Here is a 13221-nt window from a genome sequence, read left to right as displayed (position 1 = left end):
ACGGTTCTGGAGAGAAATTAATTCTCTACGCAGTCCATCATCTGTTCAGAATAATATCACAGGCACAGAGTGGCTGACTCATTTTAAGCATGTGTTTGGTAATGATCTTATGTTCCATGATGTTATTGAAAATGAGCATGACGATATTGCTGTTTATAACCCATCAGATGTTGAGTTTGACATTCTTGAGTCCGAAATAACAAGAAAGGAAATTCTCGATGCTATTGACTCACTTAAACCTGGAAAATCTCCAGGCCCTGACAATATCTTAGCGGATATGCTGAGGAGTTCCAAACACATAACTGTTCCATTTTTGCATTCTGTCTTTAACGACATATTCAACAAAGGTATATTTCCGTCAATTTGGTCAAAATCTATCATTGTTCCTCTATTTAAGAAGGGTGATACAAGCGATCCTGATAATTATAGAGCAATTTCATTGACAAGTTTTTTAGGTAAAGTTTTTGCTATAGTTTTAACCAAGCATTTAACGCTCTGGTCTAATGTTTATGATAAAATTCCAGAAAATCAGGCAGGCTTAAGACGATCATATTCACCTATCGACCATATTTTTACACTTTATTCTATTGTACAAAAATATCTTGGATGCCGGAAACGAAAACTGTATGTTGTATTTGTGGACTTAAAAAAAAGCTTTTGATAGCGTTAATCGTTGTAAACTTTGGGATTCTTTGAGAAAAACGGGCGTTGGGGGTAAAATGTATAAATGTTAAAATCTATATACATGATATATGCAAATGTCAAATCATGTGTTCGTCACAAAAATGGTGTCACTGATTACTTTGATTGCACTATCGGTGTGAAACAAGGCTGCATTTTAAGCCCTCTCCTTTTCTCTTTCTTTATCTACGAATTGTCCTTTGAAATCCAACAAAACGGAAAACACGGTGTCCAACTTTATCCAGATATGTATGAATTGCTAATATTACTTTTCGCAGACGATGTTATACTAATTTCTGATACTGTAAATGGGCTTCAAACACAAATAGACATATTGTTTCAGTATACCATCTCCTGGAAACTGACTGTTAATACAGATAAAACGAAACTTGTTGTTTTTAGAAAGGGGGGTCCTCTTGCATCCAGGGAAAAATGGTATATAAATGGGCAACAAATTAATATTGAAAAAACTTATAAATACCTTGGTGTCATTTTTCCAACTCTGTTATATGGTTCAGAGATTTGGGGTCTCGAAAAATATCACATCTTGGAAAAAATTCACTTAACTGCTTGTAAAGGATTCTTAAATGTTGGCAAATCTACCCCTAATTGTATGGTGTAAGGTTAATGTGGAAGACATCCCTTATATATCTGTTCTTATGTACGCGGTCTAAAATATTGGTTAAAGATTATAGAAATGTCACCTGATCGTATTCCACGTAAATGTTATGAAATGCTGAAATACCGCGACAATGTTGGTTATATATATCATGGGTCACTAAAATCAGACAACTTTTATTTCTTCATGGATTTGGATATGTTTGGATTTACCAAGGTGTTAGAGATAAGACAGCATTTCTCAGTGTATTTAAACAAGTTGCATCTGATATGTTTATCCAAGAATGGAGTGCTACATTGGAAAATAGTTCAAGATACGACCTTTATAAAACATTTAAATCCTGCTTATCTCCAGAACAGTACTTAACAGAAATAACAGACAGAAAACTTAGAGTGTTTTTTACACTTTTTAGATGAGGTTTGAACAATTTAGTATGTAATACGGGTCGTTTTTCCTCAGTTTCAAAAAGTATGCGTTTTTGTCCTTTTTGCTCCACATTTATTGAAAACGAATACCATTTTATGCTTATCTGTCCATGTTATGAATCGCTCAGAATAAAATATTTCCAAGGTTTAACCCAAGGCATCAATACACTAATCAAGCTCCTCCGTTCTGATGAAATATCTAACGAGCAACAAAAGAATACTATCCTATACATTAATTATGGTTTACAACTTCGCAACCGTCTTTGTACAAATGATGCTTAATTATTCTTTAGGTTATTTGCCTTCATTAATCAAATGCTTTTATCTCTTCTTGTTGTGTTGTGTTGTGACTTATTTTTCACAAAATTGTACACGTGCACCTCTCATATAGAGTTACTTCTCTAGGTTAATTAGTCTTCTGCATTCTGATAACCAGTCATCTCCCTGAGGCAAGGGAGTTAACTGACAATAAAAGTTTAGGCTGGAATTCCAGAGTTATGTTTTGGCTGGGCTCCATTTGGTTACCCATTTGTGTGTATGGTCACTGTCTTGATGTGGGATGTGTTCGGGTGAAATATTTTTTTACAAGCTGGAAACTTTGTTTAAGCACATTTCCATGTGAGCACATCAGGATCAAAAGCAGGAAGAAATACATGTAGTGTGAGATAGGATAAATATATGAATATACCATCTAATGTAAGATTTACAATTTTTTATATTTTATTTCGCCCACCTTGCTTGTAGAAGTTGGAAATGAGAAACGCATAAAATAATATTGATGGCCTTACTAAACGAGATCCTTTGGATGTTTCTTTCAATAAACATGCGGAGGTGTGAAGATAAGGTTAGAAACTAACAGTTTTCGGCCACGAGTTCTTATAATGATAACACAAAGCCAAACCCTTAAAAAGGGCAAATTTCTACTAGTCTTTGTGATACCTTTACCAGTGGGCAGTTTGGCAAGGACTACAGGACTAGTGCCAATTTCTAACGCTGGAAGACGGTTGTTGACATATGCCACCTATTGGTGTGAATGATGATTCATTGCTGAAGGCGATGGATGCCGAGTGAAGTTCACTAATCTTTAAGTGTACAGTAGTTGTAATGGTAGTATTACATGTATGTCATCCTGGTAATATGATTCACCTGAGCTGGGTGTAAGAGGCGACAAAATGTGGTCACATTCGGTGACTTGCTTAACAGTGTGTCATCACACACTGATGGTGTATAGTTCCTCACGATGTCAATTTGAAATTAAATTAATTAAATTAAGAATTATAAAGCAGCGGTAGAAACTAACAGTTTTCGTCCACTAATCCTTATAATTATAACATATAGCAAAACCCTTAAAAAGGGCCAATTTCTACTAGTCCTTATGATACCTTAACTATTGGGCAGTTTGGCAAGGACTACAGGACTAGTGCAAATTTCTAACGCTGTAAAGTGCTTTTTTCAATTAGCAACTGCTTAAATACGCTTAGACCATGATTGATCTAGTCAAAGACTCTCTCGAAGAGATAGGTTTTGAGTGTTTTTTTTAGAGTTTGTCAGATTTTTTGACTGATAAAGACTGGGTATGTACAAGTTTTGACCTGACTGACTGACTGATAGTGTGTCATCGTGCCCCAACAGACGAGTGGTTGCACACTCTGGCGCAGTGATGACTTTGTATTTCACTGCTGTCACAGGCTAATTTGCATATCATTTGTCCGGACTTTTTCTTGTTTGTAAACAAATACGTTATTCTGAGATCAGAACAGACTGACCTCATGCTAGTCAAAGACTATATACAGTTATGCCCTATTCTAATTTCAGGGAAGATGACTCCATTTTGTGAACAATATATTCTTGTAGCTCTCAACATGCTAGGGTGAACATGATAAGTTCTGTATTTGTATTACAGTGTTCCCTCGTTATTGCGCTCTTCACTATAGCGCTAACTCGGTTATAGCTTGCGGTAAAGCATGGCTCCCAAAATTTACGAACATTTTCAATAAACTCAAGTTTTCAAATGACACAATGTTTTCTCCCATCTCAGAGAACATTATCAGCTGATCACCGCAATCACGTAACACCGGAAATACCTGTCAACAAATCCGAACTGAAGTATGCAATTTAATCCTATATGTATAATATCTGGTAATAAAAAAAAATAATTGTTGTTTATCAGGACCAATGTTTGCAATATATTTTGATTTTGGAATATATTATTCCTGATAAAATAATAATTTCAGATACAATTTCTTCAGACCATTGCATCAAATTTCTTAAAAATGGTATCGCTGGGTATGTTTTAACTGAATCACCGGTAGATTGGGAGGAAACGTGTGCACAGCTGATTGCTATTTCTGGCTTATTTTACGAGAAAATACACATGGTAATCTTAATCTCTGCATATAAAAACAATGCCTTTGAGAGCAGGAAATGCATTTTAAATGGTAAATAATCATGTTTAGTGATGTTTTATATCAAATTTCATACTTTTATTGACCAAGTTTGTTATACCTGTTTATTCACCTGAAGAGATACGATGTGTTGGGTTTTTTAAAGCGCATATAAATACTCGATAAATCTACATTACACTACATTACAATTTTTACACTATGAATCATAAATAACTTCTATTCTAATCTTTCTTGAAACTCTGAAACATGCAACGTAGATCTTGTTAGGTAGGCAGAGCATGTATACTGGGTTGTTGGTCATCTACCACCTACGACTCGACCTTCGTGAACATCAATGGAGATCATCAGACGAGTGTGGTTTGGGATGGTAAATATATATCCTGAATTACGAATTAACATTAGCAAGCCCTGGCAAGCTAGATACATAGTATTTATTCCTAATACAAGATATTAAACATCCAAACACATAATCGTGATCGCCTCTTCAGCATGGTAGGGCACACTTCAAGTATATTTTACTTGCTTGACGGATCTGCAGACTTCATTTTGTTAAATGGAAAAAAACCCAAGATATCTGAATTTGCCTTCCTTTCAATCTTGTTTTTTTTTTCCATTTAACAAAATGAAGTCGGCAGATCCGTAAAGCAAGTAAAATATATGCTTTCTAAACAAGAACCAGTTTAATAATTTTGCATTAATGTTCAAAAAACCAAAAAGCCAATTCAGTCGGTTGTTTTATATAAAAGCCCAGCTGTATTCCCACTGCATCCATCAGCTCTGCCGACAGGTTTGCATTGCATTAAAGCAACAGCTGTGTTACTAGCTCTCCACTGACGTCAAACCTTTTTTTTTTATAAAGTGGCCTTGCTTCATTCTTAATTTAAATTATATCATAGACTTGTATTCATCTGTGCATTCACACAGCGCGTGTTCCTGGAATGTGTGCATTAATATGTTATGTCTCAAGGTCAGTTTGACACTTACAACAGTCAACAGTGTTCCCATTGAAACTGTTTGTTTGACAGTGGTGTTAAGACCATATAGAAGAAAACATCAGTTGCCCACATACACTTCTTCAACTGTGTCAGTGTTCACATTTTGTGGTATACTATCGGGCTTCGATCCCCGGGGAGGTCATACCAAAAGATGTTACTTGTTGTTACCCTGTCTGGCGCTCGGCATTTAGGGGCTAAAACAAGGACTGGTTGACTCAGCGTCAGTATACTGTGTCTGAGTGGGCTAGCACTATTAATCGGCATCATTCCGGACTAGTACAGGCAGCCACACACACACGTGCATGCACGTCGCTATATAAGCATGATAAGTGCAATAATCTTGGACGCAACGTTAAACCCCATTTCACCTCACCCCACCTATTGGTCTGCCTCCAAGAGTAGTTGCCCTTTATTAAAGTAAAGCTACTCCAGTCTATCGGACGTCATGTTTGTTTATTCCTGGGCCCTGACTCGGCTAGCGTCCTCTTGAAAATTGCTTTGCAGTTTATATGTGTTTGCCTACTCATGTAAAGGGCCTCAGCTATGCCCCTGTTAGATACTGATTTTCGTCATCTTAGACTATTATTTTGAAAATGAAAACAATTATCCAAGTAATTTGTCTCGATACCCTATAGTCAATTTTCACTAGGTCGTCGATAGACAAGGATGACACCATGTTTGTACCCACTGAAAACAGTACCTACCTGACATTTCATATTTGCATATATATCTGTAAATAACCCCAACAGATACGGTTATATTGTTTGCTTTTATCCTGTCGACAATATATGGTGCGAAATGTCTTGTTCATTTGGTGTTTCTAACAGCCAGGGTCAGTCAAAGATAAGGCCTTTCAATCTTGGGGGTCTGTTTACAGATTCGCTGACCTTAAAAAGCCCATAAAATTCAGATTTTTTTTTATCAAAATGACAGGCTGTTTGTTATACTGCTGACAGGAAGATTGCTTTGAGAATAAAAATGGCATTGAAATGCTGCTGTCAGATTTTAGAATCATAATATTTATAAGGACCCAAACAAGGCCAAGATTTTATATGTATTATATCATCCACCGATCTAATTAAAGCGACAAAACCCTTTCCATATCCAATAGAAATCTCTGTCTAAAGCCGAGTCTATTGTACAATTCCAACTATATCATGAGCATGTGTTAATGAATCACTATCAAAAAGTAATGATACCAGGTGTTCACGAATAGGTGAGCATATCCTGCTCCACCGGTGGCACCCGTCACAAACACATGCAAAATCAAACATTTAACTTTAAGATGCCAAAAATAGCAACTTCCCTGTTCGCGAAATACGTTAGATGTGCCCATAAAATGAAATGAATTAAATATGAATGAGTGGGTCCATGTGTGAAACGAAACAGGATTAAAAATGAATTGTTACAGGATTCAAATATGAATCGATGCATTTGATTCAATAGATAAAGTGTGTACCGCGTATCGTATCGTATCGTATCGTCTGAGAATATTACCTATGCACCAATGTATTGGTGAATCGGGGCATCCCCAATGGTGACAGGTTATAATCATGATGACAGCAGTCAGCGTTCCCGTTTACTGGTAATTACCAGTTTTTTACCGGTAAAACTAGGCTTGGGCCGGTAATCATGTGACTTCCAGTCCATGTGGACTGGCAAATAAAGTACCTTATAAATCGTTGTTGTTGAACAAAACATCAGTGATATTCATATTGTACATTTTTTCAACAAAGTCAGCTTGTCCATTTGTAGCGACTTCGTCTTTTGTGACTGAAGTTTGTGTGAATGATGTATAGATCTAACAAAGTTACTTCAGAGATGACATCTTTGCACTCAAAATGGTGTTGAAAGAATTAAAACCAAATAATTTTCATACATTTTTTTATTTGTTGACTGGGCCAGTTGTGACTGACAAAAATTAGTGGGGACTGGTAATATTTAGCGTTGCCAGTCCACAAGGACAGCGGGAACGCTGGCAGTGTCTTTTTCTTCCTATTTTTTAATAGCAGTGTCTTTCTAATTCACATTACAGACTCCAAGTGAGAGTTCCATGGACAACCCAAATGGAAGCAGCTATGAGTTGGCCTACCAAGATGACGGTCCGTCTTGCAGGAAGCGAATGAAACTGAAAGACGACAAGCTGTGTGGAGTTTGTGGGGACAAGGCGCTTGGCTACAACTTCAATGCCATCACCTGCGAGTCTTGTAAAGCATTTTTCAGGAGAAATGCTCTGAAAGACAAGGTAAGGTCACTGAAGCAGGAGTAGACTTGAATCAAACAGCGTTACAAGTCAGCTTGTGCCAGACAAATAAGGATGGACGTGTTGTGTTGTCCCAGCCTTAGGATTTTATTTTCTTTAAGACTCGTCCACAGGACATGTGGATACTTTATTTCACTTGTCCTCAGAGTTTGTAGCAAGTTCTTCTTAATCAAGACAAATATGTTTACTATGTTTACATTTTGTGTCAGTTTTATTCAGTTCCAATTTGTAGCACAATTGAAGCATTGAGAACTGGTTCAGAATTATTGCCCTCAAATGCTACTAGTCTGTGAACTACCATGACCAGATTTTTACTTGTCCTCAACACAATTTAGTTATCAGAGTGAGTGAGTTAATGCTCTATGTCACATTGGCGATATTTCAGCCATATCGTGACGATTTAGTTATCAGAGACTAGTGTGAATTTCAAAGGCTGTTCGCCCAGAATTCCTGTTCAGTGAGATGTGGGCTAGTTGGATGTAACTCCTGGTGTCGACTGTGCCGAAAATGTCTGTTTTGTTTTAGTGACCTGATAGGTTATGGCCTGATTTTCATTTTGCAATTATCAGGTGCTAATTTCTGTCTATAATAATTTGGATTCGACTTGTAAACTTTGCAGAAAAGATGAAAATGTGGATGATTTTGAAAAATGCAATACACCAGTATTTTCCAAGCATTTGTGATACGTATTCGTTAGTATTTCATATCGTGGTAGATGGGTAATACCACACTCACTCACTCTACATTTGCATGTTGGTTTCTTCACAAGGATTAATGTCTACCACTTCCAGGAATTTTTCTCGGGTTTGCTTGGTGGTCTGTAGCTCTGTCATAACTCCATTATTTAAATATGTACAGGTCCCATAAGGCGACACGTTCTTATTTCTTGGTTTATGGATTTCAAACTCATTTCAAAAGTGAGGTAGGCCAATTCAAATAAAAGAAAGAAAAAAAAGCCTCTTAGAATTTTTTAATTGAATTTTGTCCAAAAAGTTAGGTAGGTATAAAAAAAACTATTCTGGAGTAACAAAAGTAAAACAACTAAATCTTTCAAGAACATTTGAATTATCCCTGGCACTCAGCTTGTGCACAAATAGCAATATAACAATATTCATGTCATGGATGGAAATGCATGAAAGACGCTGCTTTTTTGGCATCATGGGCAACGATTAACTCTTTCAACACCAGCCAACCAGAAGATTACTGCTGTGACACTGAGACTCTTGTGTGATAGATGAAGCCAACATTTATTAAGGAAATTATCTGCTTGTAAAAAATCTTTGCTATTACATTTTTGGCTATATGTTAATTTTATATTTTTGTATGTACAGTGATCAACATAGCCTTTCACCTATTATTAACATTGATGTCTACACAACAGATGTATATATTTGTCACCTACGTAAGGCTTTTCCATTTATTTCCAGTTGTCATTTATCATTCAGAATCGTCTGTGAACAATCACATTTCTTCTCTGTAACAAGTTACTATTTTCTATCCCAGAATGCAATATATTTTTCTCCGGGCATGCGCAGTACTACGGATGTGACGTCATTTTGTTTTTCTATATTAACAACAAGAGCCTGAATGTCGTTCAGCTTGTCTCCATTGTTTTCTCAGCTGTCATTACGAATCACGGTCATTCAAGGAAATCTACACAATCCTTTGCCATCCTGTTGTGTTATGCAGTACAACTGTTCGTTGCTATCGTAACAATGGCTGACAGACAACATTTAAAGCCAGATCGCAATCAACACGAAGGGTTAACCAGGATACGACCTCTGACCTGCATGAAAACAACAATGGCAACGGTCGTGGTCGTGGTTGTCCTCTCACAGGAATGTTAACAGAAGCTCTCATTTTTACAGCTGCTGATATTCGACAACGGCTGCCAGACATGGGTGTCAGTGTGCCTACCTTCTGGTCCAGACGGACATTAATGCAGCTCTACATTGAAATATAAGGGTGATGACAGGCACCAACAGCACGGTCGCCACCACTATGATCTCTCAACCCGCTCAGTCAGTCAAGATCAAGGCAGTGACGTGCCGCTACAGAGAGACAATTCACAGGATTTTGCTCTGTTAATTCTGCTGGTGTTACAGAAAACACAGTGACAGTGTTTTCATTACAAAGGGAGATCTCCGATTGCAGTCTATCGTCATCAACTTGGGACAACAATTACAACCTCATACAAGTACATTTACCACCACCAGTGACAGAGGAGTCAAGACAAGCCACAGAGCAAGTAGAGATTTCCCAGACAGCTAAACAGGGATGTGCCATGGGATTCACGGCCACACATACACAAATTTCATCAACTCTTAAAAGAGATACAAGGTAATATGTCAATCTAGCCTTGCTTCTTCTGCCAAATCAGGAAATTTAGACACAGTGTCAGATTTGATGGACAGACTTTCAACTTATGGATGAACAGCCTTTTCTGAGGAAGGCATTAGGTGGGATATACCTGATCAGAGACTATGGACAAGGGATGATTTCCCCCATGCTACATTCTCTTCCCAAGACACTGTTGAATTTAGGAACAACCTGTCAGCGTGCAAGGCCCCAGGTGTCGTCACTAAGCAGTAAAACATATGTCACAAGGGTTAGTGATTGGACCCGTCGGGATGCCACCATACAGCATGTATAGAGTCAGTCCTCTAGGTGTCGCTGAAGGGAATATTCAATCAGCACCTCATGACAGCGAGTCAGTCCCTTCCTTACTTATCTGGTACAGCTCAGCCAACAGTTTCCAATTCCATACCTGCAGGGTATCCCTATTCTCGCAGGCCGGCGCAGCTACCAGTCTCCAATGACGCAGCCACCAGTCTCCAATTCCATACCCGCAGGGTACACCTATCCTTCAACGCCGTATTAATCTGATCCCTTTACACCTCTGTACCCGCAGGGTATGCCCTTCTCGTAGGCCGACACGGCCCTGGTCCGGCGCAGCCACCAGTTTCCAATTCGATACCCGCAGGGTACACCTATCCTTAAACTCCGTAATAATCTGTCCCCTTTTCAACCTATACCCGCAGGGTATCCACATTCTTGCAGGCTGGCAAGGCCCTAGTCTGGCGCAGCCACCAATTTCCAATTCCATACCCACAGGGTACACCTATCCTTCAATTCCGTAATAATCTGTCCCCTTTTCACCCCTGTACCCGCAGGGTATCCTTATTCTCGTAGGCCGACACGGCCCTGGTCTGGCGCAGGCACCAGTTTCAAATTCCATACCTGCAGGGTACTTCCATAATAATCTGATCCCTGTACACCCCTATACCCGCAGGGTATCCCTGTTCTCGCAGGCCGGCACAGCCCTGGTCCGGCGCAGCCACCAGTTTCCAATTCCATACCCGCAGGGTACACCTATCCTTAAATTTAATATAATCTGCTCCCTTTACACCCCCATACCCGCAGGGTATCCCTATTCTCGCAGGCCTGCATGGCCCTGGTCCGGCGCAGCCACCAGTTTCCAATTCCATACCCACAGGGTACACCTATCCTCAATTTAATATAATCTGTCTCTCTACACGCAGGGTATCCCTATTCTTGCAGGTCGGCACGGCCCAGGTCCGGCGCAACGCACCAGTTTCCAATTCCATACCCGCAGGGTACACCTAAAATTTGCTTGTCGTGTGATCCCCCCGAGATCTTTTGTGTCCTACCTTACTGACTTATCAACCAAAGTAGCCAACTGCATCATCATATTCAGCTGTCTCAAGACCGTCGAATCGACTTGTGCATGTGGAACACTTTCCTCTCACAGTGGAATGGCATAGCAGTATTTCATGACGTTGAAGTGACATCCGCCTCATACTTGAACCGATATACTGACGGTTGGCCATGGTGGATACTTCAACATATTCAATGGGGCCTGGTTTGCAGAGAAATGGCCATCAGACGTTACAATTCCTGGAGTACGAATCCAGGGCATTTATGGAGCTGTATCCTATCATGGTTGCTGCTAAACTTTGTGGACATTAGTTGGCACAGAGATGAGCGCTATTTCATTGCTACAACCAGGCCACTGTGTTTATTATTAAGAAGGTCGATCAACAATACAGGAAGATTATGGCTTTGATGAAACACTGACTTGGATGGCAGCTAGAATAATTTTGTTCTGTTAGCTCAACATGTGCCTGGAATACACAATGAACTTGCTGATTCTCTATCTCCGTTCCACATGGTGAATTCCGCAGAGTGGTGCACACAGTGGATTTATCTGGCCGGTGTCGAGTTCATGTACCTCCAAGCTGGTATCAAGACCCTTTTTGATGATGTATCTTCAGGAGCTGTACACAGGCAACAGACTTTATTAAGAGGTTACAAGAAAATTCAGTCAACATCTACAAAGCAGCGCTTGCATATTCCTTACAACGTTTATGTAAACTTGTGGCTCAGTTACGAGCAGATGTGTTTGGATATTTCAACCATCTGTCTATGCAATGTATGTGCATAACTGCCCATTTTGGATTTCTCCGTCGTGGAGAATTTACTTGTGCCTCATCGTTTGATCCAGATGTACATCTAACAGTGAGCGCTGTGTAATTTGAACAGACACAACATAAGCATGATAAGTGCATCCTAACCTTAAAAGCTTCCAAACAGATCCCTTCAAAGGGTGTGCAACTAGCGTTGTTTGCTACATCTAAGACTGTGTGTCCTTACATGACCCTTATGACATGGCTTCAAGTTAGGAAGTTGAACCAAGCAAGACTCCAGTGATCCTCTTTCGTGGAATCAACTCTAGAGCTGCTACTAAAGTACTCACGGAAATGAAAAAAACCTGTTTTTCTCAATTTAAAAATCAACACAAAGTGTTACGTAGCTGTAAATACGAAATAACAAAACAACTCGAAAAGTACTAGTCTGGATTTGCTAGTTTAATCTCAGTGAACAATACAAAAAGTACTTTACAGGAGGTAATTTGTCGGCACTTTCAACATTCAAAAATAAAGTCCAAATTGACATAGCAGAAACAGACTATAGGCATTATGTACCTGTTCTCACCTGTCGTCATGGTGTCAGGTCACCTTGATCTACTTACACCAGGTTATGCCCTGTTTCACAATAGTCTGTTTTATTCACATTTTTACACACTTTTACGTGTAAAAAGGCATAAAAACATTTGATACGCTGTATTTGTGCCACGGCCCAATTAGTACTAATTTAGTTGTTTGAATATTTACATATTTCGTATATTAACTGCAATGATTAAAGATCTGAGGTCGAAAAAACAGTTTTTTTTCATTTCCGTGAGTACTTTAGAACTGTCTTCTTGTCCCGGCTGAACATTGCGCTCACTAGGGCAGGTTAGAATCCAGTGCTTATTCTGGACATTCATTCCACATTGGTGCAGCAACTACAGCTGGTAGCACCAGTGTGGGAGATCAATGGATTAACATTGGGCAGGTGGAAGTCAGACTGTTTCACCAGATACATCAGAACACCAGAAGAGACATTAAGGGAGCCCAACAAGCATTATTCTATGAGTGACTCTTTCTTCCATTAGAGGGCCGCGATATAACTGTAATACTGTTAAAAGTAGGGCTGCAACGATACAGGAAGGTCACGATACGATACGCATCTCGATATTCTGGTCACAATACGATACGTATCTCGATACGCAATGATAAAAAAACAAGACTTAAAGCATGTCAAGATTGAACCTTTCATGATTTTGGAACAGTCATAATTATTTTATAATAACAATACTACTGAAGTTGTTCAACTTCAAAGTGGAACTTTCTCTATCTTTCCTTAAAAACAATTCAAAGTTCAAACACCAGAAAATAATTAATGTGCTCCACCAGTGATACAACGTCAA

General features: G+C 39.0%; 1 protein-coding gene across 1 annotated transcript in view; it reads left to right on the top strand.

Moving 5' to 3' along the window:
- LOC139453286 (vitamin D3 receptor B-like) overlaps positions 1-13221 on the top strand; it is a 48355-nt gene that overhangs the window by 14091 nt on the left and 21043 nt on the right. The window contains exon 2 of the mRNA XM_071234928.1: positions 7161-7370. Coding sequence (XP_071091029.1) covers positions 7161-7370 — 210 coding nt within the window. The remainder of the gene's footprint in view (positions 1-7160; positions 7371-13221) is intronic.

Source organism: Haliotis cracherodii, unplaced genomic scaffold (genome assembly GCF_022045235.1).
Source record: "Haliotis cracherodii isolate W230 unplaced genomic scaffold, xgHalCrac1.p SCAF_9, whole genome shotgun sequence".
Lineage (NCBI taxonomy): Eukaryota > Metazoa > Mollusca > Gastropoda > Lepetellida > Haliotidae > Haliotis > Haliotis cracherodii.
This window is presented reverse-complemented; position numbering and strand designations above follow the sequence as displayed.